The following is a 25,889-nucleotide window of genomic DNA, read 5'->3' as shown; positions in this document are numbered from 1 at the left end:
TCATTCACCGGAGTGGCCGCTGCGCGCTGTGTCACGCCACCATCTTCTCCTCTCGTGTTGTGTTCAGAGATGGTTTTCACTGTTGTAACATGTGGTTAATTGAGTTATTGTCACCTTTCTGTCAGCTTAAACTAGTTTGGCCATTCTCCTCTGACCCCTCTCATTAACAAGGCATTTTCGCCCACGGATGTTTCTTGTTTTTCTCACCATTCTCTGTAAACTCTAGAGACTGTGATGTGTGAAAATCCCAGGAGATCAGTAATGTTCCCGTCTAGCAGCAACAATCATTCCACGGTCAAAGTCACTTAGATGACATTTCTTCCCCATTCTGATGTTTGGTCTGAACAACAACTGAACCTTCTGACCATGTCTGCATGCTTTCATGCATTGAGTTGCTGCTAATGAGTGGCTGATTAGATATTTGCAGTAACAAGCAAGAAGTTCAGTTTATTGCTCAGACCAAACATCTGAATGGGAAAGAAATGTGATCTAAGTGACTTTGACCATGGACTGATTGTTGGTGCCAGTCGGGTTGGTTTGAGTATCTCAGAAACTGCTGATCTCCTGGGATTTTCACACACAATAGTCTCCAGAGTTTACAGAAAATGGTGCAAAATCCAAAAATAAATATCTAGGGAGTGGCAGTTCTTTGGGTGAAAACACCCTGTTAATGAGAGAGGCCAAAGGAGAACGTCCAGACTGGTTCAAGCTGATAGGAAGGTGACAGCAACTCAAATTACCATGTGTTACAACAGTGAAGACCGTCCCTGAATGCACAACATGTCAAACCTTGAAGTGGATGGGCTACAGCAGCAGAAGACGACGAACATACACTCAGTGGCCACATTATTAGGTACAAGGGGTACCTAATAAAGTGGCCACTGAGTGTATTTCATGTCATTTTTTAAACCACATTCTAAACCCCATATTAGTCCATCATTCGTTCGTTCATTTCTTAGGTGCCATGTCGTATGTAGGCCCTCATGGTCTTTCCATGACCATGATTATTCTTGGTAAATTCTTCTACAGAAATGGTTTGCCATTGCCTTCTTCTGGTCAACGTCCCCTCAAGACAGGTGACCTCAGCCATTATCAATACTCTTCAGAGATTGTCTACCTGGTATCAGTGGTCACACGACTCGGACTTGCGATAGCACGAACTGCTCATACGACCATCCACCACCTGCTCCCACGGCTTCACGTGACCCTGATCGGAGGGGTGGTGGGGGGGGGGCTAAGCAGGTGCTACAACTTGCTCAAGGGTGACCCGCAGAGCAGACGCTGGGCCAAATAGCCTAATTCTGCTCCTATATCCTATGGTCCTTTGGTAGAGAGTTATCCGCACCCCGCCACCCAAGTCCATCACTAGAGGCAGAATATCCAGTGCATTCCTTCCCTTTAAAAATGAAACGCATACTCTTAAAATCAGAAAATCATTAAAAAAAGTGTTAATCAACCATTCCTATTAAGAACCACTGTAAAGTTGATGCCACAGCACGTTAAGCATTCTGTGCATCCTTGGCAGAAGTGGTTATTTACTCAGCATTTCCACTTCATTTAAGTTGTAGTTTCCTGGTGAACTTAATAATCTTTAAAAGATAGTGGGTCAGAACAGGCACGACTTAGTATAGACTGAAATAACAAACATGCTCACTAAGTAAAGAGCCTCTCATTAAAAGGTGCATTTAATCTTCTCTAACTGGAAGGAGCCACAGCTGCAGATGGAACACAGTGTATGGAAGCGTACCGTCATGCACTTCGGTAGAAGGAATAAAGATGTGGACTATTTTCAAAACGGGGAGCAAATTCAGAAATCAGCACTGCAAAGGGGACTTGGGAGTCCTCAGGTTGGAGGAACAACACCTTATATTCCGGCTGGGTGGCCTCCAACCTGATGGCATGAACATTGACTTCTCTAACTTCTGCTAATGCCCCACCTCCCCCTCGTACCCCATCCGTTATTTATTTTTATACACACCTTCTTTCTCTCTCTCTCCTTTTTCTCCCTCTGACTATACCCCTTGCCCATCCTCTGGGTTTTTTCCCCTCCCCCTTTTCCTTCCCCTGGGCCTCCTGTCCCATGATCCTCTCATATCCCTTTTGCCAATCACCTGTCCAGCTCTTGGCTCCATTCCTCCCCCTCCTGTCTTCTCCTATCATTTCAGATCTCCCCCTCCCCCTCCCACTTTCAAATCTTTTACTAGTTCTTCCTTCAGTTAGTCCTGACGAAGGGTCTCGGCCCGAAATGTCGACTGTACCTTCCTAGAGATGCTGCCTGGCCTGTTGTGTTCACCAGCAACTTTTATATGTGTTGCTTGGGAGTCCTTCTGCTGGATTCCCCAAAGGTTAACTTGCAGCTTGAGTTGGTGGTAAGAAAGGCAAATGCAATGTTAGCATTCTTTTTGTGAGGACTAGAACATAAAAGCTGAGGCTTTACTGTATAAGGAATTGGTCAGACCACACTTGGAGTATTATGAGCAGTTTTAGGTCCCTTGTGATTTTATATTTTTATATTTAAAGATACAGCACTTCTTGGCCCTTCTGCACCATCTATTACACTCTCGTGACGACTATCATACTAAGCTGTATGTCTTTGGAATGTGGGAGGAAACCGGAGAACCTGGAGGAAATCCCGCATGGGCATGGGGAGAACATAGAGGCTCCTTACCGACAGCGGTGGGAAGTGAATAGGGGTCCCTGGTGCTGTAATAGCATTAAGCTAAAAATTATGCTACTGTGTCACTTACCCAAGGAAGGATGTCCTGGCACTGGAGAGGGTCCAGAGGAGATTCAGGAACAAAAGGGTTAATGCACAAGCAGCCTTTGACGGCTCTGGGCCTGTACTCACTGGGGTTCAGAAGAATGCGGTGGGGGGGGGGGAGAGAGAATCTCATTGAAACCTATGATATACTGAAAGGCTTGGAATGGTGGAGCAGACTCAGTGGTGTGAATTACCCAATTCTGCTCCTAAGTCTTATGGGCTTTCATAGTCAGAGTCACAGTGTGTGAACAGAGACCAGTTGAGTCCATGCTGACTATCATCAATCCACTTACACCCATTTGCATTTTGCTTTCCTGTTTTCCCACGACTCCCCTGGGTTTACCACTCACCTGAACACTGCGGCCAATTAATCTTCCAACCAACACTCATAAAAATACTGGTGAACGCAGCAGGCCAGGCAGCATCTATAGGAAGAGGTACAGTCGACGTTTCGGGCCGAGACCCTTCGTCGACTGCACCTCTTCCTATAGATGCTGCCTGGCCTGCTGCGCTCACCAGCATTTTTTTTTATGTGTGTTGCTTGAATTTCCAGCATCTGCAGATTTCCTCATGCTTGCATTAACCTTCCGACCCGCACCTCTGTGAGACGTGGGAGGAAACGGGGCACTCACTCGGGGGAAACCCACGGTCCCAGGGAGAATGCGCACACTGGACCGTAAGACAAAGGAGCAGAATTTGGCCAATTGTTCAAGGTCAGGATCGATCCTGTATCTCTTTCAGCAATCAACTTCCCAGCTCTTTACTTCACCCCGACCCCTCTCCAAGCTCCACCTATCACCTTGTACTTCTTCCTCTCCTCCCCCACCTTCTCGCTCTAACTTCTCATTTCTTCCCCAGTTCCGATGAAGGGTCTTGGCCCGAAACCTCGACTGTTTACTCGTTCCCATAGATACTGCCTGGCCTGCCGAGTGTGTGTTGTCAGGATCGATCCTGGTTTGCTCGAGCTGTGAGGGACAACTCTGCTCTCTACACCATGATGCCTCAACGATGCTATGCTCAACAGTGACAGACCTATCTCTTGCAACTCCGCAATGTGAAAAACCATAAGAAATAAGATAATTGGCCCATTGAGTCTGCTCCACCATTCGATCATGGCTGATTTATTATTCCTCTCAACCCCATTCTCTTGCCTTCTTCCCATAACATTTGACACCCTTTTTGATCAAGAACCTATCAACCTCAGTTTTAAATATACTCAGTGGCTCAGCCTCCAATGCCTGTCCATGGCAATGAATTCCACAGATTCACTAGCCACTGGCTAAAGAAACTCCTCTTCCTCTTTGCTCCAAAGTGATGCCCTTCTATCCTGAGGCTGCGCCCTCTGGTCCAAGACTCTCCCACTGTAGAAGACATCCTCTCCAGGTCCACTCCACAATGGGGCCTTAAATTGAGTATTTGATCAACAATTTACTCTATGCACTCAAAGTTCACTCCTTTCAGAAATTTACTTTAAAGTGGCCTAACTCAAAGTAAATTTATCAGAGTACATATATGTAACACGTCCCACCCTGAGATTCATTTTTTCACGGGCATTCACAGTAAATACAAAGAAACAACCAGTGTGCAAAAGACAACAAACCTTGCAAATACATAAAGAGAAAAAACAAACACAATCATAATAATAAATAAGCAACAACTAGAAAGATAATTTTTAGTCAGGGGCTACCATTACCATTGGCTTTGCCAAAATTTCTGGTATAACCCTGTTTGGCCTATTTGAGTTTCTGTGCATGCCATTCGGGCTTAAAAATGCAGCATAGACTAATGGACTCTGGGTTAAAAGATTTAGATCTGTCTTTTGCTTACATGGACAATGTATTTGTTGCCAGTCTATCTGAAACCAAACACTTTTCGCATCTCTGCACTCTTTTCATGCTCTTTAGCCTACACTGGCTGATGACTAATTCTGCTAAATTGAGTTGTCAACCATTGACTTTCTTGGCCACCACATCTGTGCAGAAGGTGCAACACCCTGCCCTCAAAAGTAGCTGCTATTATGGATTTCCACTGCCCCACACTACTAGCGCACTGCAGAAGATTTTAGGGATGGTGAATTTCTATCACCGTTTCATTTCGCAAGCTGCTGAACTTATGCTCCCCCTTGTATAGTTCATATAGCACATCACACAAACCAATCTTCCGTCCGTGGACTCACTTTACACCACACGCTGTCGGAGCAGTGCTGCCAGGATAATCAAGGACATGACCCACCCAGCCAACAGACTTTTTGTCCCTCTTCCCTCTGGGAGAAGGTTCAGGAGCTTGAAGACTCATACGGCCAGATTTGGGAACAGCTTCTTTCCAACTGTGATAAGGCTGCTGAATGGATCCTGACCCGGATCTGGGCCGTACCGTCTAAATATGCAGACCTGCCTCTTCGTTTTTTTTTGCACTACTTTACTTCCCATTTTTCTGTTTTCTATTTATGATTTATAATTTAAATTTTTAACATTTACTAATTTTAACTATTTTTAATATCTTTAATATTTGTAATCCAGGGAGTGTGAAACGCAGAATCAAATATCGCTGTTATGATTGTACGTTCTAGTACCAATTGTTTGGTGACAATAAAATATAAATTATATAGTTCCCTTAGAGGCAGCGCCCCTAATCGCATGCTTGAGTGGTCAACAGACGTGACCAGAGATTTCACAACAGCAGACAAGCTCCTTCCAACGTGGCCTTACTGGCACACCTGCTCCCCAACGCACGTAAGAGTCATCACTATGGCCGCCTCAGACTATGCTGTTGGTGCTGTGCATGAACACTTCACTGGAGGGTCATGGCAGCTGCTCGTCTTCTTCAGTGGCAGCTCCTATCCCCCCCCCACCCCACCCCGAGAGGAAGTACAGCACGCCTGACCATGAGCTTCTCGGCCTCGATCCGGCCGCCGGCCATTTTTGTTCTCTACTGGAGGGTCGCTAATTTACAGCATTCGTTGACCACAAACCCCCGACGATGGCAAAAGCGTCAGACTCTGGGTCCGCACGGCAGCAATGCCACCTGGCCTGTGCGTTGGAATTCATGAATGACCTGCAGCACATCCATGGGAAAAATAATGCTGTGGCCGATTGCCTCTCAGGGCCTGCCGTCAATGCCATACACATCGGGGTTGACTATGCCAAGTAAGGCAGCCACCAAGCAGCCAACCCGGAGGTCCAAGCTTACAGGATAGCAGTCACAGGCCTGCCGTTGGCTGACATCAAATTCGGGTAAGCAGGACTTTCACTCCTGTGTGATGTCTCAACCAGTCACCCTGGCCCCAAAGTGCCTGCAAACTGGAGACATACTGTTTTCTTAACTCCATTCACGGCCTCTCGCATCCAGGCGGGAGGGCTTCACAGAAACTGATTGCTTTAAAGCTTGTGTGGCATTGCCTTAGAAAAGACATGCCAGAATGGAGTGCAGTTTGTGTTGTGCGTCAGCGGGCTAAAATTAACTTCCGTTCAGCTACCATCGACAGCTTTTGAGGTCCTTGAGCGATGTGGACCTGGTTAGTTTTCTCCCCCCACCCCCCCATGCCCTGTCCCCAGTTTCACACATCTCCTTACCATGGTGGACCATACCACCAGGTGAGCCAGAGGCTGTCCCCGTGTCGGCGATGGCTGCTGCTGTCGGCATTCGTCAGCATCTGGGTCACTCGGTTTGTCACCCAACTTATATTTTTTCCGACCGTGGTTCCCAATTCACGTCAGATCTCTGGGTCGCCTTAAAGCAGCCCAGCAAGACCTGGATGTTTCCAATACCATACCCCGTGTATCTCCGACATTTGTCAGTACACCCCTATCAGTTGGCACCGGACGTTACTTCAACCAAGGCATATTGGGCCCGAGCCAGGCGGCTCAAACAAGCTCCGGACAGACTCACAATGCTGGTTTTGGTGAATTCTGGGCGAATGGGGGGTTGTGTAGGGTTCATAGTAGACACATAATTCACAAGCACCATCATGTTGTGCTCACTTTAAGAGATGGTGTCTGCCGTAATGACATCAGTGTAAGGCGACTGCTTTTGCTATGCTTGCAATGGAAGTAAGGGCATGTGGCAGTTGTTAAAAACAACTCTTGCATGTTTTATTCACAAAGCCTTACACCCTAGTACGTAAGATGAACTCCTGACTTCAGAGTCTACCCAGTTCTGATTCTGTCTGCCTGTACTTTCACTGTAATTGTTAGGACTTTATTCTGCATTCTGTTACTGCTTTCCTTTGTACCACTTCAATGCACTGTCGTAATGAAGTGATCTGTATGGACGGCATGCAAAACAAACTTTTTCACTGTACGCTAGTACATGCGACAATAATAAACCAATTTACCACTTTAAGTTATGTATAATTTATGTTCATTTAAGTTTATGTCAACTTGCATTTATCGTGCTTGGAACATACTGGGCTGCTGATGCAAAAAGGCTAATTTCCATGACATTTATACTCTGGGCATGCACAACACTTTGCAAAAGCCTTAGGCACATATATACAGCTAGGGTGCTTAACACTTTGGCGCAGTACTGTGTTTGTCAACGTGGAGCGGAGAGCGAGTCTGTAAGTCTGGCAGGAGCAAAGGATGTTGGGGATGGCGAGGATGGAGTCTCGTGGGAGGGTGAGGGACAGGTGGCAGAGGAGGAGTGCTGGGGCAGTGGTGGGGGGGTGGGGTTGGGTTTAGACACATCTACTCTGAAGGCACTGAGCAAGGTAATTATAGCTAATTAGATTACAAACAATTGGTTTATTGATCATTTACAGAGTGTCTCTCTGGTGCTTCCCTCTCCCTTCCCCTTTTCCCAGCCATGACTCCCCTCTCCCTGCCCCCTTCCCACTATCAGTACATAATAGAGACACATATTAGAATCAGTTTATCATCACTCACGTCATAAGAACAGGAAAACAGATTATTATCTGAATAGTGGCTGATTAGGAAAAGGGGAGGTGCAACGAGACCTGGGTGTCATTGTACACCAGTCATTGAAAGTGGGCATGCAGGTACAGCAGAAGGTGAGAAAGGCAAATGGTATGCTGGCATTCATGGCAAGAGGATTTGAGTACAGGAGCAGGGAGGTTCTACTGCAGTTGTACAAGGCCTTGGTGAGACCACACCTGGAGTATTGTGTGCAGTTTTGGTCCCCTAATCTGAGGAAAGACATTGTTGCCATAGAGGGGGTCCAAAGAAGCTTCACCAGATTGATTCCTGGGATGGCAGGACTTTCATATGATGAAAGACAATAGACAATAGGTGCAGGAGTAGGCCATTCAGCCCTTCGAGCCAGCACCACCATTCACTGTGATCATGGCTGATCATCCACAATCAGTACCCTGTTCCTGCCTTCTCCCCATATCCCTGCACTCCGTTACCTTTAAGAGCTCTATCTAACTAGACTGGATCGACTAGGCTTATACTCGCTGGAATTTAGAAGATTGAGGGGGGATCTTACTGAAACGTATAAAATTCTAAAGGGATTGAACAGACTAGATGCAGGAAGATTGTTCCCGATGTTGGGGAAGTCCAGAACGAAGAGTCACAGTTTAACGATAAAGGGGAAGCCTTTTAGGACCGAGATGAGGAAAAACTTCTTCACACAGAGAGTGGTGAATCTGTGGAATTCTCTGCCACAGGAAACAGTTGAGGTCAGTTCATTGGCTATATTTAAGAGGGAGTTAGATATGGCCCTTGTGGCTAAAGGGATCGGGGGTATGGAGGGAAGGCTGGTACAGGGTTCTGAGTTGGATGATCAGCCATGATCATACTGATTGGCGGTGCAGGCTCGAAGGGTCGAATGGCCTACTCCTGTACCTATTTTCTATGTTTCTAAGAAATTTGTTTTTTTTGTGACAGCAGTACAATGTAATACATAAAATCACTACAGTACCATGCAAAGGTCTTAGGCGGCCTAGCTCTATGTGGCCAAGACTTTTGCACAGTACTATATGTCCATAATAATCAACTTGAATACCAAACACAAAAATATGGGTTTTTATAAAAGATACTGGGAATAAAGTTATTCGCTCAAAGTTAACCACTTTGTCGACAGTGGTTAAAGCAGAAGTTGATCGGTTCTGGATTATTATGGGTGTCAAAGGTTACAGGGAGAAGTCAGGCGAATGGGGTTGAGAGGGATAATAAATCAGTCATGCTGGAATCGATGGGCTTGCTGGCCTAATTCTGCTCCTATATCTTCTGGACATCAAAATCTGCCCAAGCAGAATAGTTTTGAAGAATGTGTTCCGTAAAATGTTTGGCTTTCAGTGAGTAATTTCCCAACTTGGACTCCTATTATCCTCTGATACCTTCCTCCATTATACCTGTGCCAGCTCTTTTAAGATGTTCATAACTTGGTTTCAATGTTCCACTTCTTCACAACATCCCCTGCTTTGGGGATCTCACTGAGACCTATTGAATGTTGAAAGGTCGTGATAGAGTGGACGTGGATAGTGTACGAACTAAGGACTTGGACCCTCACACAAAGAAGGCTTATGGATTGCAACATCATGTTTTTTTTTTACAGAGACGTGGCTAAACAGTGATGTCCCAAACAACATGGTGGAACTGGAAGGGCACACAGTCTTCAGGGCTGTCAGAGCTGCAACAGCGACAGGTAAAAGTAGGGGAGGTGGTTTATGCATCTACGTGAATTGATCGTGGTGCACTAACTCTACCGTTGCTGACACTTACTACTCTGCTGATCTGGAATACCTGATAATTAAGTGCAGACCTTTTTATCAACCACAAAAGTTTACATGCATCATTGCTGTCGCAGTTTATGTTCCACCGGATGCTAATGCTAAAGTAGCCATGAAAGTCCTCAGTGCCACTATTAGCAAGCTGCAGGCATTGCATCCAGATGGAGCCTTTACTGTCGCTGGGAACTTTAATCATTGCAACCTACATATTGTGCTTCCAGGATTTTACCAAAATGTATCATGCACCACAAGGGGTAATAAAACCTTAGATCATGTCTACACAAATGTGGCTGAGGCTTACAAAGCCACTACCCTCCCCCACCTGGGTCAGTCCGGCCATCTTTCATTGTTTCTACTTCCCAAGTGTAGCCGGGTCATTAAACGTGTGAAACCCACTATGAAGACTATTAAGATCTGGCTGGAGGGGGCTGACTCTGCTCTTCAGCACCAATTCCAGCACATAGACTGGAGCACGTTTGCTGCTCATGCCATCACAGACTCTCCGATTAACATTGATTTATATACCAACTCTGTCCTTGAGCACATCAACAAGTGTGTAGATAGAGTGACATCACAAAAACAAATAAAAGTTTTCCCCAATCAGAAACCATGGATGAACAGAGAAGTTTGCCTCCTGCTCAAAGCCAGAGATTCAGTCTTCAGGTCTGGAGACTGGGAGGTTTACAGATATCAGCCAGGGCCAACCTGAGGAGGGGAATCTCTCAGGCTAAACACATATTCAAACAGAGGATCGAGGAACATTTCAACTCCTCGGGCCCCGCGTGCATGTGGCATGTCATACAGGTCATTACAGACTTCAAACCACCTAGTACTGTGCCCCCTTCCAGCTCTGCTTCCCCCCCTGATGAGCTCAATTACTTCTACGCTCGCTCTGACCGAGGGAACAAGGAGGTCACCGTCAAAGTGGGTCTCCCACCTGGTGAACTGCCTCTCTCGCTTTCCACCTCCGATGTTTGCACCACCCTGAGCAGGGTGAATGTATGGAAGGTAGCTGGTCTGGATGGAATACCTGGCCGTGTGCTCAGAGTCTGTGCAGGGCAGTTGGCCAGGGTCTTCACGGACATTTTCAATCTGTTCCTGGCACAGGCAGTTGTCCCCACAAGCTTCAAGATCGCCACCATCGTGCCAGTGCCAAAGCATTCCACTGCCACCGTCCTGAATGACTTCCACCCAGTTGCACTCACCCCCATCATTGCAAAGTGACTGGTTCTATCACATCTGAAATCCTGTTTGCCCACTACTCTGGACCCCCATCAATTTGCCTATTGCACCAACAAGTCTACAGAGGACGTCATCTCCACAGTACTTCACTCTGCCCTGACCCACCCGGACAGCTCCACTCTTGCGTCAGAATGCTGTTTATTGATTTTAGTTCGGCATTCAATACTGCGATCCCCTCCAAGCTGATTGCCAAATTTCGCCAGCTTGGTATCAGCTCATCCCTCTGCAATTGGACCTTGGACTTTCTGACTAGCAGACCCTAATCTGTTAAGTTAGACAACCTCTCCTCCTCCATTCTCACCCTGAACACCGGCGTGCCTCAAGGCTGTGTGCTGAGCCCCCTTCTGTACTCCTTTTTCACCTATGACTGTGTTCCTGTATACGGTTCTAACTCCATAATCAAGTTCGCAGACGACAGCACGGTGGTTGGCCTGATCAGAGGAGATGACGAGACAGCCTACAGGGACAAGGTCCAGCACCTGGCCACATGGTGTGCCGATAACAACCTGGCCCTTAACACCCAGAAGATCAAGGAGGTTATTGTGGACTTCAGGCATGCTAGGAGCCACACTCACATCCCCATCTACATCAATGAAGCTGTAGTGGGGTGTGCATCAAGCTTCAAAGTCCTTGGTGTCCACATTTCCGATGATCTCACCTGGTCCCTGAACTCCTCCATCCTGATCAAAAAGACGCAACAGTGCCTTTATTTCCTGTAGAACATCAGAAAAGCTCACCTATGTCCCAGGATACTGACGGACTTTTACCGCTGTACCATTGAGAGCATACTCACCAACTGCATCTCAGTGTGGTATGGCAATTGTTCTGTATCGGAGCGCAAAGCACTCCAGCGTGTGGTGAAAGCTGCCCAGCGGATTATCGGCACCCAATTGCCCACCATTGAGAACATCTATCATAAACGCTGCCTGGGCAGGGCGAAAAGCATTATCAAGGATGCATCTCACCCTAACCATGGACTTTTTACTCTCCTCTCATCCGGTAGGCGCCACAGGAGCCTCCGCTCCTGCACCAGCAGGCTCAGGAAGAGCTTCTTCCCTGAGGCTGTGACCCTGCTGAACCTCACATCACAGCGCTAAGCAGTATTGCATCCATATTGTACTGTCTCAGTACTTTTATATTTGTGTGCTGTAGCACTTACTTTTTATTCACAGTTATTTTGTAAATAACACTACTCTTTTGCACTTCTGGTCAGATGCTAACTGCATTTCATTGGCTTTGTGTCTGTACTCGGCACAATGACAATAAAGTTGAATCTAATCTAATCTATCCACAGCATGCTCTCTTCTCGCTGATGCCAGCGGGAAGGAGGTACAGGAGCCTTGGGTCCCACATCACCTTCAACTAAGAGGATTCTGAACTAGCTTGGATAATCATGAGCCCACTATTAGAACCTCCTCCCTGTCACAAATGCACCAAAGCTTCAAGCACTGTTTCAAAATAATCTTGGCAGTTTTGACGATAACAGTTCTGGTCAAGATGGTGCCAGAGCAGAGTCTCCATTGAAGTCAAGGCTCGAACTTAGTTATTTTTTTTTTAGGTTCGTGGGGTTGGTTTTGGAGCCAAATAGGGGAGCTAGGGATCATGTCAGGGTTTAGGATGAGGAGTTAGAGGTAAAGCTAAAGTCAAGGCCTCTACTCCACGCTCTGCGTTCAAAGGCCCGCAACATGGACGATTGCCGAAGGACGTCTGTGGTCAAATGTCAGGCTGGCGGCCTGCCACCGGTCAGGGCTCTGGGTTTGGAGTTCTGTGCGGGGAGGAGGCATGAAGTCTGGTGACCCCAAGGGGACCTGAATCAGCAAAGCTGGAGTTTGATGCTTGGAGTCCTCACTTACATCATTCGAGTGTCTTGGCTTGATATTGCAAATCGAAGCCTGAAGGTCAATCATAAGTCTGGAATTCGAGGCCTAACCCTATGCCCACAAGTCCACTGGGGAAGTCAAAGGCCCAATGTCCTCAAGTCCATAAATTCACAGGAGGCTGTGTTTGTGTGTGTGCGCGCGCACGCGTGTATGCACGTAGGTGGGTGGGCAGGGTGGGAGGGATGAAGAAAGTGGGCTTGCTTTGTTGTTCTGTGGGCATTCTATGTTAGTACTGATGAAGGGTCTAGGCCCGAAAAGTCGACTGTTTACTCTTTTCGATAGATCCCACCTGACCTGCTGAGTTGCTCCAGTATTTTGTGTGTTACTTCGGATTTCCAGCAGCTTGAGATTTCCTCGTGTTTGTGATTTACCACTCCACTGCGGAGTCTCTTCAAGGGATGCCTACCCTGAAGTTTAACTTTTCCCTTCAGCCTTGAAAAAGGGTCTCGGCCCAAAAAGTTGACTGTTTACTCTTTTCCATAGATCCTGCCTGACCCGCTGACTTCCTCCAGTATTTTGTGTGTATTGCTTTAACATCGACAGATTTTCTCATGTTGTGTGTCACCAGTTGTACGCTGCCCCCAGCACATCTTAAGGTTGTGTAGGCTGTTAACGCAAATGACACATTTTGTTGCATATTTTGATGTAGATATGAGGGGAGGAGAAGATGGCAGTGCGACGCAGCGCACGCGGCCGCTCTGGAATGATATCTGTATTTGTTAACTAGGGTACCGTGCACAATCCTGATTTGATGGAGACAGACCTGAAAAGCACAGAGGAACATCTGGAGAAGCTTCTGAAATGCCCTCTTTGCTGCCGCTGCTACTGTGCGATCGAGAATCTCCATAGGGGAAGGCCCCAAATCCTTGGCTTTGCCTATCGCTTGGCGGCCGGGGCTGGGGTCAAAGCGCTCGGCAGAGATGGTGCTTAGTGCTCGGTGTTGGAAGGCTGGTCGGAGGCTCTAAGTTTTCGGACGGACTCAGAGTCGGCTGTGGTCGGGTGCTTCCAGGGTGCTGCATCGGCAAGTTTGCGACGCTGGAGGTTCATGGCAGGGAGAGTTTTTCTTCCTTCTACCGTCTGCGTGAGATGATGGGACTTTCGAGAGACTTTGAGACTTTTTGTTTTACCGTACCCATGGTCTGTTCTTTATCAAATTACAGTATTGCTTTGCACTGTTGTAACTATATGTTATAATTACGTGGTTTTTGTCAGTTTTTCAGTCTTGGTCTGTCTTGTGTTTCTGTGATATCACACCGGAGGAATATTGTATCATTTCTTAATGCATGCATTACTAAATGATAATAAAAGAGGACTGCGCGTCCTCGTAATCTAATCTAATCTAATCTGAATAAATGAATGGGAATCAGAATCTGAAACCTATAGGAACCACCACTTTCTCTTAGCAACTAAAGGGGAAAAAGATCACTAAATGTTGAGTGTTTTAGCCAACTCAACTCTCAACTAGTGAATAAATCTCCGCATAGCTTTTTTTGGAAGAGAAAGTGAGGATTGCATTTTTCAGTTCAAGCCCGACTGATGAGGTGCATTAGTTGCACAAAAATAGATGAGCCGCTCCCTATGTGACTTCCTTGATCTTTCGTCGTTCCCCACTGATCTCCCTCCTGGCACTTATCCTTGCAAGCAGAACAAGTACCTCACCGGCCCCTACACCTCCTCCCTCACTACCATTCAGGGCCTTAAGCAGACCTTCCAGGTGAGGCGACACTTCACCGGCGAGTCTGTTGGGGTCATCCACTGTATCTGGTGCTCCCCATCTGACCTCATGTATGTTGGTGAGACTTGACGTAGATTGGGAGACTGCTTCGCCGAGCACCTACACTCTGTCCATCAGAGAAGTGGGATCTCCCGACGGTCAGCCATTTCAATCCTACTTCCCATTCCTATTCTGATACGTCAGTCCTCCACTGCCACGATGAGGCCACATTCAGGTTGGGCAGAATCTTGTATTCCGTCTGGGTAGCCTCCAACCTGATGGCATGACGTTGATTTCTCGAACTTCCAGTAATTGCCACCCCATTGCCTTCACCATTCCACATTCCTGTTTCCCCCTCTCACCTTATCCCCTTGCCTGTCCATCACCTCCCCCTGGTGCCCCTCCCTGTTCCCTTTCTTCCATGGTCTTCTGTCCTGTCATATCAGCCCTTTATCTTTTCCACCAATCAACTTCCCAGTTCTTTACTTCATCCCCTCCCCCTTCCTGATTTCACCCATCACCGACCACCTTGTACGCCTTCCTCCCCTCTCCCACCTTCTCACTCTGACTTCTCCCCTTCCTTTCCAGTCCTGACGAAGGGTCTCAACCCTGAACGTTGACTGCTTATTCATTTTCACAGATGCCGCCCGGGTCCCTCCAGCAATTTGTGTGTGTTACTCTGGATTTTCAGCATCAGCATAATTTTCTCATGTGTATAACATATGAATATACCACTTGAACACTGGAACTTTATCAACTCCAGCTTATTAAAATACTTATAACTGCTTCTAGTGTTTTCAACCTCTCAAGTAACAGCGAGCTGGAAAAGTAACCATCTGATTTTATTTTGTACAGACGTTGGAGGTCCTTTCGGGACAGGTCATGTTCTGTATGTGTTTCACTGCTATATGCGACTCAAGAAAAATTGATTTTGAGGCCTTACACGTACAAAGTGGATAGTTCAAACCAATTGCTCAGCAAACAACACAAATACATTTCCTTGCAGCTGAGGAGACTTTGATTAAAAGCAGAGGTCTTGAAGTCACGTATTCTGTTGAGCTGAACTTTCTTTCTCATCGGAACACAAGGACCTGGCTCGGGAGCATGATCTAATTTAACAACTTTCAGTGCATTGGGCAACCACAAGTTGAGGATTTACAAGTCATTGGTCACACTGCACTTGGAGTTTGGGTCCCTTACTTAAGAAAGGACGTGCTGGCATTGGAGAGGGCCCAGAGGAGGTGCACGAGAATGATCCCAGGAATGAAAGGGTTAACAAATGAGGAGCGTTTGATGACTCTTGGGCTTTACTTGCTAAAGTTTAGAAACTTATCAAATATTGAAAGGTCTAGATAGAGTTGATGCGGAGAGGATGTTTCCTATACTGAGGGAGTCTAGGACCAGAGGGCACAGCCTCAGAATAAGTACAGAAATAAGGAGGAACTTCTTTAGCTAGAGGGCAGTGAATCCATTGACTTAGGCGGCTATGGAGGATGAGTCACTGGGTATATTTAAAGAAGAGGTTAACAGGTTCTTGCTTAGTAAGGGTGCCAAAGGTTACAGGGAGAATGTAGAAGAGTGGGGCTAGGAGGGAAAATAAATAAGCCATGATGGAATGTTGAAGCAGTATGGCCTAAGTCTGCTCCTGTGTTTTAGGGTCTTAAGAAACTGCACAGAGTTATGGACACAGTTCAGCACATCTTAAAAACCAACCTCCCCTCTATGGATTTGATGACATTTCCCACTGCCTCGGTAAAGCAGCCAAAGTGAGCAAAGATCCATCCACCAGGAAATCCTCTTTTATCCTGCCTCCTGTTGGGAAAAATGTTTTTAAAAAGCCTGAAATCACGCACCAGCAGACTCAATTACTTTGTTTTAAGACTATTGAATGGTCTCCCAGTTTAATAAGATGGACTCTTGACTTCACAACCTCTCCGTTATGGTCTTGTGACTTCTTGTCTGCTTTCAGATTACAGAAAGGATACGTAAGCTTAGGTCGAATGCAGTGGAGGTTTAACAGGATGTTGCCTGGCATAGGGAGTATTTCTATTGAGGAAAGGTTGAGTGAGCTAGGGCTTTTGTCTTAGGAGCGATGAGGATGAGAGGTGACTTGACAGAAAGGCTGCATCACTGCCTGGTATGGAAACACCAATGCCCTTGAATGGAAAAATCCTACAAAAAGTAGGGGATACGGCCCAGTCCATCACACGTAAAACTGCTCCCACCATTGTCACAGGAAAGCAGCATCCACTATCAGGGACCCCCACCACCCAGGCCATGCTCTTTTCCCACTGCTGCCATCAGGAAGAAGGTACAGGAGCCTCAGGACCCACACTACCAGGTTGAGGAACAGTTATCACCCCTCAACCATCAGGCTGTTGAACCAGAGGGGATAACTTCACTAACCCCTTCACTGAACTGTTCTCACAACCAATGGACTCACTTTCAAGGACGCTTCATCACATGCTCTCGATATTTACTGATTAATAATTTATTATTTTTATTACTTTTTTTCCTTTAATGTTATACTTGCTCTCTGGTTGTCTGCCCTGTCGGTACAGTCTCTTATTGTTTCTATTCTGGTTATTGGATTTACTAAGAATGTCCATAAATGAATCGCAGGTTTGTATATGGTGACATATATGCATTTTGATAATAAGTTTACTTTGAACTTTTTACTTGAAGATAATACGAAGCACGGATAGATTGGAAAGCCAGTGCCTGTTTCCCAGGCGGAAACGGCTAATACCAGGGGGCATAATTGGAGGAAGGTACAGGAGGGTTGTCAGAGGAGTGGTGGTGTGAATTGGATCGTGTGATATTTTGCTGATCATTTATTTTCAGACAGTTGCCCGTATGATGGGCTTCATGTGAACAGAACTTGGAATTGTCATCTGAGCGGGTGTTTGCTGAGATGGCCTACTGCACTGCAGTAAAATACTGACAGATTCATTAACTCTACTGCTGAATATCTTAATATCCATTCACCGGGATGCTTCCTTGATTAGGGAATGTGCCTTATGAGGAAAGGTTGAGTAAGCTGGAGCTTTTCTCTTTGAAGCAAGAGAGAATAAGGAACAACTTTAGTATACATACCAAAATTTGGTATGTCACCAAAAACATTCCCAACTTTGTACAGACAGCATTCTAACTGGCTGCATCACTGTCTGGTATTATGTAGTGGGGGTTTACTGCACAGGATCAAAATAAGCTGTGGAGAATTGTAAAATTAGTCAGCCCCATCATGGGCACTAGCCTCCATAATATATCCAGGACATCTTCAGGAGCAGTGCCCCAAAAACACAGCTCCCACCATTAGTGACGCCTATCACCCAGGATATGACCATTTTGTCTTTGCCACCATATCAGGGAGGAGGTACAGAAGCCTGAAGACACCCAAGGATTCAGGAAGTGCTTCCTCCCCTCTACCATCCGATATCTGAATGGGCATTAGACCCGTGAATACTACCTTACTGCATTTCTATTAATTTCTATTTCATGCACTACTTAATTTAACACTAATATACTGTATATATATTATGTGATTCAGTTTTTTCTCTCTATTATTATGTATTGCACTGCTGCCATAAATTTAAATTTCACAACATATGCCGATGATATTAAACCTGATTCTAATTCTGATTTGTTGGAGGGGTAGAAATGAAAAGAGGTGTTGATAGAGTGGAGAGCTAGCACTTTTCTCCCTGGGCTGCAATGGCCAAAACATGAGAAAATACTTTCAAAGTGATTGGAGGAAAGTATAGTGGGATGTCAGAGGTGAGTTTTATTTTACAGAGAGAGAGGTAGGTACATGGAATGGTCTGCCAGGGGTGTTGGGAGAGGCATTAGGACACTTTAGAGACTCTTAGATAAGCACATGGATGAAAAAAACAGAGGGCTATGTGGTGGGGAAGGGTAAGATGAATTTTGAAGTTAAATGATTGGTACGTCATCATTGGCTGAAGGGCCTGTACTATGCTAGAATGTTCTATGTTCTATAAGACCATAAGATGTAGGAGGAAAAGTAGGCCATTCGGTCCAGAGTCTGCTCCGCCATTCAATCATGGCTCATCCAATTCTCCCAGTCATCCCCACTCCCCTGCCTTCTCCCCATAGCCTTTGATGTGCTGGCTAATCAAGAACCTACCTACCTCTGCCTTAAATGCACCCAATGACTTGGCCTCCATAGCTGCTCGTGGCAACAAATTCCACAGATTTACCACCTTCTAACGAAAGTAATTTCTCCGTATCTCTGATCTAAATGGATGTCCTTCAATCCTGAAGTCGTGCCTGCTTATCCTAGACTCCCCTACCATGGGAAATAACTTTACTATATCTAATCTGTTCAGGCCTTTTAACATTTGGAACGTTCTATGGTACAGCCAACCACGATGCTTAAATTTAAACCATTCTTTGGATAAAACAAAGACAATCCAAATGATTTATTGGCAAAGCAGCACAGTCTAGCAAGGACACATACAGGCATGAATACAGAATGGTTCAGAACACCTACCTACACTCCAGTCCATCTCCTCCACGCAGTCCCCATACAAACCGTGCTTGCTTTTCCCTTGAAATTCTGGGGTGGCGTACAATGCTGTATGGACGTGTAGGTAGGACATGAAGAGCAGGAATGGACGGTCTGAATTGCTGTAGATGAAGAGCACATTATAAAATGCCTGCCACGTACAATGAATGCCACAAGTTCATTGGGTATTTATAAAGCAGAGGTTGATAGGCATTAATTAGTAAGGGTGTCAAAGATTATGGAGAGAAGGCAGGCTGAGAAGGAAAATAAATCAACTTCAATCAAAGGGCCAAGCAGACAATAGGCCAAATGGCTTAATTCTGTTCCTGTATTTTATTGGAAACACAAGAATGTGATGGCCTGGAGAGAGTATTGGACTCAGCCCAACAGGATACAGGCATATCCCTCCCCACCATCAGTTACATCTACAGGAGACATTGCCTGAAAAAGCAACATTGATCAAAGATTCAAATTAGAATTGAATTGGATTACTATTGTTACACGTACAATGAAAAGTTTGTCTTGCATACTGTCTGTACAGATCAACTACAAAGGAGAGGCAGTGGAGGTCACTTACTTGGATTTTCAGAAGGTGTTTGATAAGGTGCCACACATGAGGCTGCTTAACGAGATAAACTCCTATGGCGTTGCAGTAAAGATAGGCATGGATAACAGAATGGCTGCAGGCAGGAGGCAGCGAGTGGGAATGAAAGAGGCCTTTTCTAGTTGGCTGCCGGTGACCAGTAGTGTTCCTCAGGGGTCAGTATTAGAACTGCTACTTTTCACATTGTTCGTCAATGATTTGGATAATGGAATTGATTGGCTTTGTGGCAAAGTTTGTAGATGATATGAAGATAGGTGGGGGGTAGTTAGTGCTGAGGAAGCAATGTGATTGTAGCAGGACTTAGACAAGTTTGAAGAATGGGCAAAAAAGTGGCAGATGGAATACAGTGTTGGGAAATGCATGATAGTGCATTTTGGTAAAAGGAACAGCAGTGCGGACTATTATCTAATTGGGGAGAAAGTTCAAACATCAGAGGTGCAGCGAGACTTGGGAGTCCCCATGCTAGACTCCCAGAAGGTTAATTTACAAGTTGAGTCTGTGGTAAAGATGACAAATGCAATGTTGGCATTTATTTCAAGGGGATTAGAATATAAAAGGAAGAAGATAATGCTGAGCCTTTATCAGGCATTAGTGAGGCTGCACTTAGATTAGATTAGATTAGATTAGATTAGATGATGAGAACACGCAGTCCTCTTTCATTGTCATTTAGTAATGCATGCATTAAGAAATGTTACAATGTTTCTCCAGAATAATATCACAGAAACACAAGACAAACTGACTGAAAAACTGACAAAAAGAACAGAATTATAACATATAGTTACAACAGCGCAAAACAATGCTGTAATTTGATGAAGAACAGACCATGGGCACGGTAAAAAAGTCTCAAAGTCTCTCAAAAGTCCCATCATCTCACGCAGATGGTAGAAGGAAGAAAAAAAAACTCTTCCTGCCATGAGCTTCCAGCACCGCAACTTGCCGATGCAGCATCCTGGAAGCACCCGACCACAGCCGACTCTTGAGTCCGGCCGAAAACTTTGAGCCTCCAACCAGCCCTCCGACGCTGAGCACCGAGCACCATCTCTGCCGAGCACTTTGGTCCTGGCCCTGGCAACAGGCAATAGGCAAAGCCGAGGATTTGGGGCCTTCCCCTCCGGAGATTCTCGATCACACAGTAGCAGCGGCAGCAAAGCAGGCATTTCAGAAGTTTCTCCAGGTGTTCCTCCATGCTTCTCACGTCTGTCTCCATCAAATCAGGATTGTGCACGGCCCCTAGTTAACGCATACGATATTATTTCAGAGCAGCCGCGCGCACTGCGTCGCGCCACCATCTTCACTTAAGAGTATTGTCAACAGTTTTGGGCCCCCTATCTCAGAAAGGACGTGTTATCATTGGAGAGAGTCTGGAGGAGGTTCAAGAGGATGCCTCCGGGACCATACGAGGAGCGTTTGGCAGCTTTGGGCCAGGACTCACTGGAATTTAGAAGAATGCGGGAGGATCTCATTGAAACCTACCAAACGTTGAAAAGACTAGATAGGGTGAATGTGGATGTGGAGAGGATGATTCCTATGGTGGGGATATCCAGAACTAGAGGGCACAGCCTCAAAATTGAGGGGCAACCCTTTAGAACAGAGGTAAGGAGGATTTTTTTTTTAAAGTCAGAGAGTAGTAAATCGATGGAATGCTCTGCCACGAGCTGCTGTGGAGGAAAAGTCCGTGCATACGTATAAGGCGGAAGTTGATCATTCCCATGGTCAGGGCATCAAAGGATACGGTGAGAAGGCAGGTGTATGGAGTTGAGTGGAATCCGGGATCAGCCATGATGGAATGGTGGAGCAGACGCGATGGGCTGAATGGCCTAATTTTGTTCCTATGTCTTATGGTCTTATTGAGGTCGTATGAGGAAAAACAATAACAGAATGCAAAATAAAGTGTACTGCTATGGTGAAAGTGCAGTACAGGTAGCTGTGCCAGCTACCATTGGTCTGCTGGTACAGAAGCTTGAAGTTCCCAACCACCAGATTCATGAACAGCTATGTCAACGGTTCAGTTCTTGAACCAAATGGCAAAACCCTAATCATCTCTACAGTTTAGAAACTGTATTTTAATGAGGGGTGGCTGCATTGAAATCTACTGAATGTTGAAAGGGCTCATTAGAGTGGATGTGGAGAGGAAGTTTCCTGTGGTGGGAGACTCTAAGACCAGAGGACGTGGTGTCAGAATAGAGGGATGTCCTTTTAAAACGGAGATGAGGAGCGATTTCTTTAGCCAGATGGTGGTGAATCTGGGGAATTTGTTGTCACAGGTAACTGTGGAGGCCAAGTCATTAAGGTGGAGGTTGATAGATTCTTGATCAGTCAGGGCATGAAGGGATGCAGGAAGAAGCCAGGAGATAGGGGTTGAGAGGAAAAACGGATCAGCCATGCTGAAATGGTGGAGCAAGACTCGATGTGACAAATGGCCAAATTCTGCTCCTATATCTTATTGCATTATGGAAAGAGAGGGAGGGAAAGAGGGATAGGAGGGAAATAGGAAGAGAGAAAGAGAAAAAAACAAGAAAGGGAGAATCATCCTTATGTGATAGATTTTGTTCTGTTATCAGTAGAAGCTTCTTACTGCAGCTTGTAAGGAAATACCGAGACTTCAAAGTAAAATCAGCAGAGAGCTGAAGCTTCAAAGCAAATAGATGTCGAAGCCTCAGATTATAATCGGAAGGATCTGACCATTAGCAACAGGAACTGTTGTGAACCAACAACTGCACTGAAGTCATGTCTTTGAATCAACGCCAATTTAAAAATTATAGCGGTGGAAATGATGGTGGAAAACTTTAATCTCTGCCTTTCTGAACTGGAACTTGTTTGATGTGGACATGAAAGCTAAGACTCTGTCTAAAGAAGGCATGATCTATAAGCCAAGGTGCACAGATAAAAGGTGGAACACCTGAAGATGACAAAACACTCAAAGCTGAGGTCTGCCAGCGAAGATGCATTGGAAATCAATTTGCCAAGCTCGTGCCCAGGACTGAACATAGACACAAACATTCGAATTAGCAGGTTTCCGGTAAGATGACATCATGCTTTGTCTTAGCATCCTTTTCAGGTCGAACCAATGGTGCAATTATTTGTCTTTATGCCTTTCTTAGGATTGCAAGATACTGCTGGACATTAAAAACACCAAGTCCTGAAGCTCTACCCCACTAACGCGTTACTGGATAGTAATGAAGCTTCACAGTATGAGATTGTTGTGGCTGTATGTGCTATCATAAATATATGTACTGTGTGCGAGTTTCTCACCTTGGCAACAAAGGAGCAATGCTTCATTTAGCTGTACACATGTGCATGGTTGAATGATAATTAAATTTGAACTTGGATGCCATTCGGCCCTGTGGCCTGTACCTACATTTAATAACGTCATGGCTGATCTGTTCGTAATCCAATTATGGATTCCCAACTCTCTTCTCCATAAAGATAGTTTTCCTGTACTTGTTGGAGTTTAGAGGAATAAGGAATAATTGGCTGCTTTGCCAATAAATTATTTGGATTGTGTTTGTTTTATCCAAAGAGCAGTGGTCGACTGCAACATAGAATGTAGAACATTCTAGTGTAGTACAGGCCCTTTGGCCCATGGTGGCATCCGTTAGTCTGGCGAGACCATGGATCTGCGCCTGGAAGGTTTCCAGGGTGCAGGCCTGGGCAAGGTTGTATGGAAGACTGGCAGTTGCCCATGCTGCAAGTCTCCCCTCTCCACGCCACCGATGTTGTCCAAGGGAAGGGCAAGGGCCGATACAACTTGGTACCAGTGTTGTCACAGGAGTTGCCAGAACGAGGTTGAAGGCAATGTCGGACTGCCTTAGGAACTCCAGCTCTGGATTTGTCCTCAGGGTTTACTCCGGAAGCCTTTCCCATGAGTGGGTAGGGCCGCAGGGCAGCGGAGGTTTGAAATCAGAGTTTTCCCTCTCTTAGATGGACTGCCTTCGCAGGCTGACGAGCTCCATCTACCCGATGTCGGTCCAAGATGTCGTACCAATCTTTTAACTTACTCCAAAATTAAGTTCCTGATTAGTCAGGGCATCAAACATTACAGGGAAAGGCAAGAGAATGGGGTTGAGGGGGATAATAAATCAGCCGTGATGGAATGGTGAGGAAAAACAGGCCGAACGGCCTAATTCTTCTCTCGTGCCTTATGGCCTGTTTTGTTGTGTTCTCCTGAACATTGTGGGTGTGCTATGTTGGCACCGGATGTGTGGCAATACTTGCAAGCTGCCCCTAGCTCATCCTTGAGCGTGTCGGTTGTTAATGCAGACGACACATTTCACTATGTTTCAATGTACATCTGATAAATAAATTTGGATCTGAATCTGCATAAAAATACCATAAGACCATTGGATAAAGGAGCTGAATTAGGCCATTCAGTCCATCAAGACTGTTCAATTGTGGCTTTTTTTTTGAAACCCCGTTGTCTGGTCTTCTACCTTCAACCCCATTACCCATCAACAGCCTATCAATCTCTACCTTAAATATTGAGAACATGATTTGAAGAGTCCTTGAACGCAAATCCACTGACAACTTAGATAAGAGGTGATCTTATAGAGGTGTACAACATCTTGCAGGGTAGTTATGGAATCAAGAAACAGAAGGCATAGGTTTAGGGTGCAAGGGGAGAGATTTAATAGAAGACTGGGAGGTAATATTTACACCCAGAAGATACCATATACACAGAATGAGCTGCCAGAGGAAGAGGTTGAAGCAGATACAGTTATAACATCTAAAAGAGATTTTGATTGGTATCAAAGATGAGCTTTATCAAAGACTAGTTTTACTTATCAATGTACATCAAAACATACAGTGAAATGCATTGTTTTGCAATTGTAGGAGCCACGCCACCTGTTGTCCACCTGCTAGAGGAACTCAACAAGTGAGGCAGCATCTAACAAAATGAATAGTTGACGTTTTGGGCCAAGACCCTTCTTTAGGACTGAGAGGGAAGGGGGAAAATGCCTGAATTAAACGGTGAGGGGAGGGGAATAGAGGCCAGCTGGAAGGTGATAGGTGAAGCCAGGCAGAGGATAATGGTCAAAGTCTGGAGAAGAAAAAACCTGAGAGGAGAGGAGAGGAGAGTGGACAATAGGAGAAAGGGAAGGAGAAAGGGAAGGAGGAGGGACACAGGGAAAAGTAATAGGCAGGTGAGAAGTAAAAGGTCAAAGTGGGGAATAAGGGAGGGGGGTGCAGGTGGATGCTTTCCTGGTGTCATGGATTCTTGATTACCTGACTGGCAGACCACAGTACGTGTGCTTGCAACAGTGTGTGTCCGACAGAGTGATCAGCAGCACTGGGGCTCCACAGGGGACTGTCTTGTCTCCCTTTCTCTTCACCATTTACACCTCGGACTTCAACTACTGCACAGAGTCTTGTCATCTTCAGAAGTTTTCGGATGACTCTGCCATAGTTGGATGCATCAGCAAGGTAGATGAGGCTGAGTACAGGGCTACGGTAGGAAACTTTGTCACATGGTGTGAGCAGAATTATCTGCAGCTTAATGTGAAAAAGACTAAGGAGCTGGTGGTAGACCTGAGGAGAGCTAAGGTACCGGTGACCCCTGTTTCCATCCAGAGGGTCAATGTGGACATGGTGGAGGATTACAAATACCTGGGGATACGAATTGACAATAAACTGGACTGATCAAAGAACACTGAGGCTGTCTACAAGAAGGGTCAGAGCCGTCTCTATTTCCTGAGGAGACTGAGGTCCTTTAATAACTGCCGGACGATGCTGAGGATGTTCTACGAGTCTGTGGTGGCCAGTGCGATCATGTTTGCTGTTGTGTGCTGGGGCAGCAGGCTGAGGGTAGCAGACACCAACAGAATCAACAAACTCATTCGTAAGGCCAGTGATGTTGTGGGGATGGAACTGGACTCTCTGACGGTGGTGTCTGAAAAGAGGATGCTGTCCAAGTTGCATGCCATCTTGGACAATGTCTCCCAGCCACTACATAATGTACTGGGTGGGCACAAGAGTACATTCAGCCAGAGACTCATTCCACCGAGATGCAACACAGAGCGTCATAGGAAGTCATTCCTGCCTGTGGCCATCAAACTTTACAACTCCTCCCTTGGAGGGTCAGACACCCTGAGCCAATAGGCTGGTCCTGGACATTTCCTGGCATAATTTACATATTACTATTTAACTATTTATGGTTTTATTACTATTCAATTATTTATGGTGCAACTGTAATGAAAACCGATTTCCCCCAGGATCAATAAAGTATGACTATGACTATTTGTTTGCTGGAATGAGAAAACAATATTTACGCCATCAGGTTGGAGGGAACCCAGATGGAATACAAGGTGTTTCGCCTCCACCCTCAGGGTGGCCTCATCACGGCCCAAGGATCAAATACTTTTCTTCAACGTCTGGAACATTATTATTGGATTGATCACAGGGTGTGTCATACAGGATAACTCCTCGTGATGGATCTCCAGCAGTGGTGCTGGTTTGTTCGGGTTGCTGTTAC

General features: G+C 45.7%; 1 protein-coding gene across 2 annotated transcripts in view; it reads right to left on the bottom strand.

Moving 5' to 3' along the window:
• LOC134349771 (steryl-sulfatase-like) overlaps positions 1 to 25,889 on the bottom strand; it is a 145,227-nt gene that overhangs the window by 37,980 nt on the left and 81,358 nt on the right. For both annotated transcript variants that reach the window (XM_063054619.1, XM_063054620.1), the window contains exon 6: positions 18,802 to 18,938. In XM_063054619.1, coding sequence (XP_062910689.1) covers positions 18,802 to 18,938 — 137 coding nt within the window. The remainder of the gene's footprint in view (positions 1 to 18,801; positions 18,939 to 25,889) is intronic.

Source organism: Mobula hypostoma, chromosome 7 (genome assembly GCF_963921235.1).
Source record: "Mobula hypostoma chromosome 7, sMobHyp1.1, whole genome shotgun sequence".
Taxonomy (NCBI): domain Eukaryota; kingdom Metazoa; phylum Chordata; class Chondrichthyes; order Myliobatiformes; family Myliobatidae; genus Mobula; species Mobula hypostoma.
Note: the sequence above shows the minus strand (reverse complement) of the source record. Positions and strands in the feature narration are given on the sequence as shown.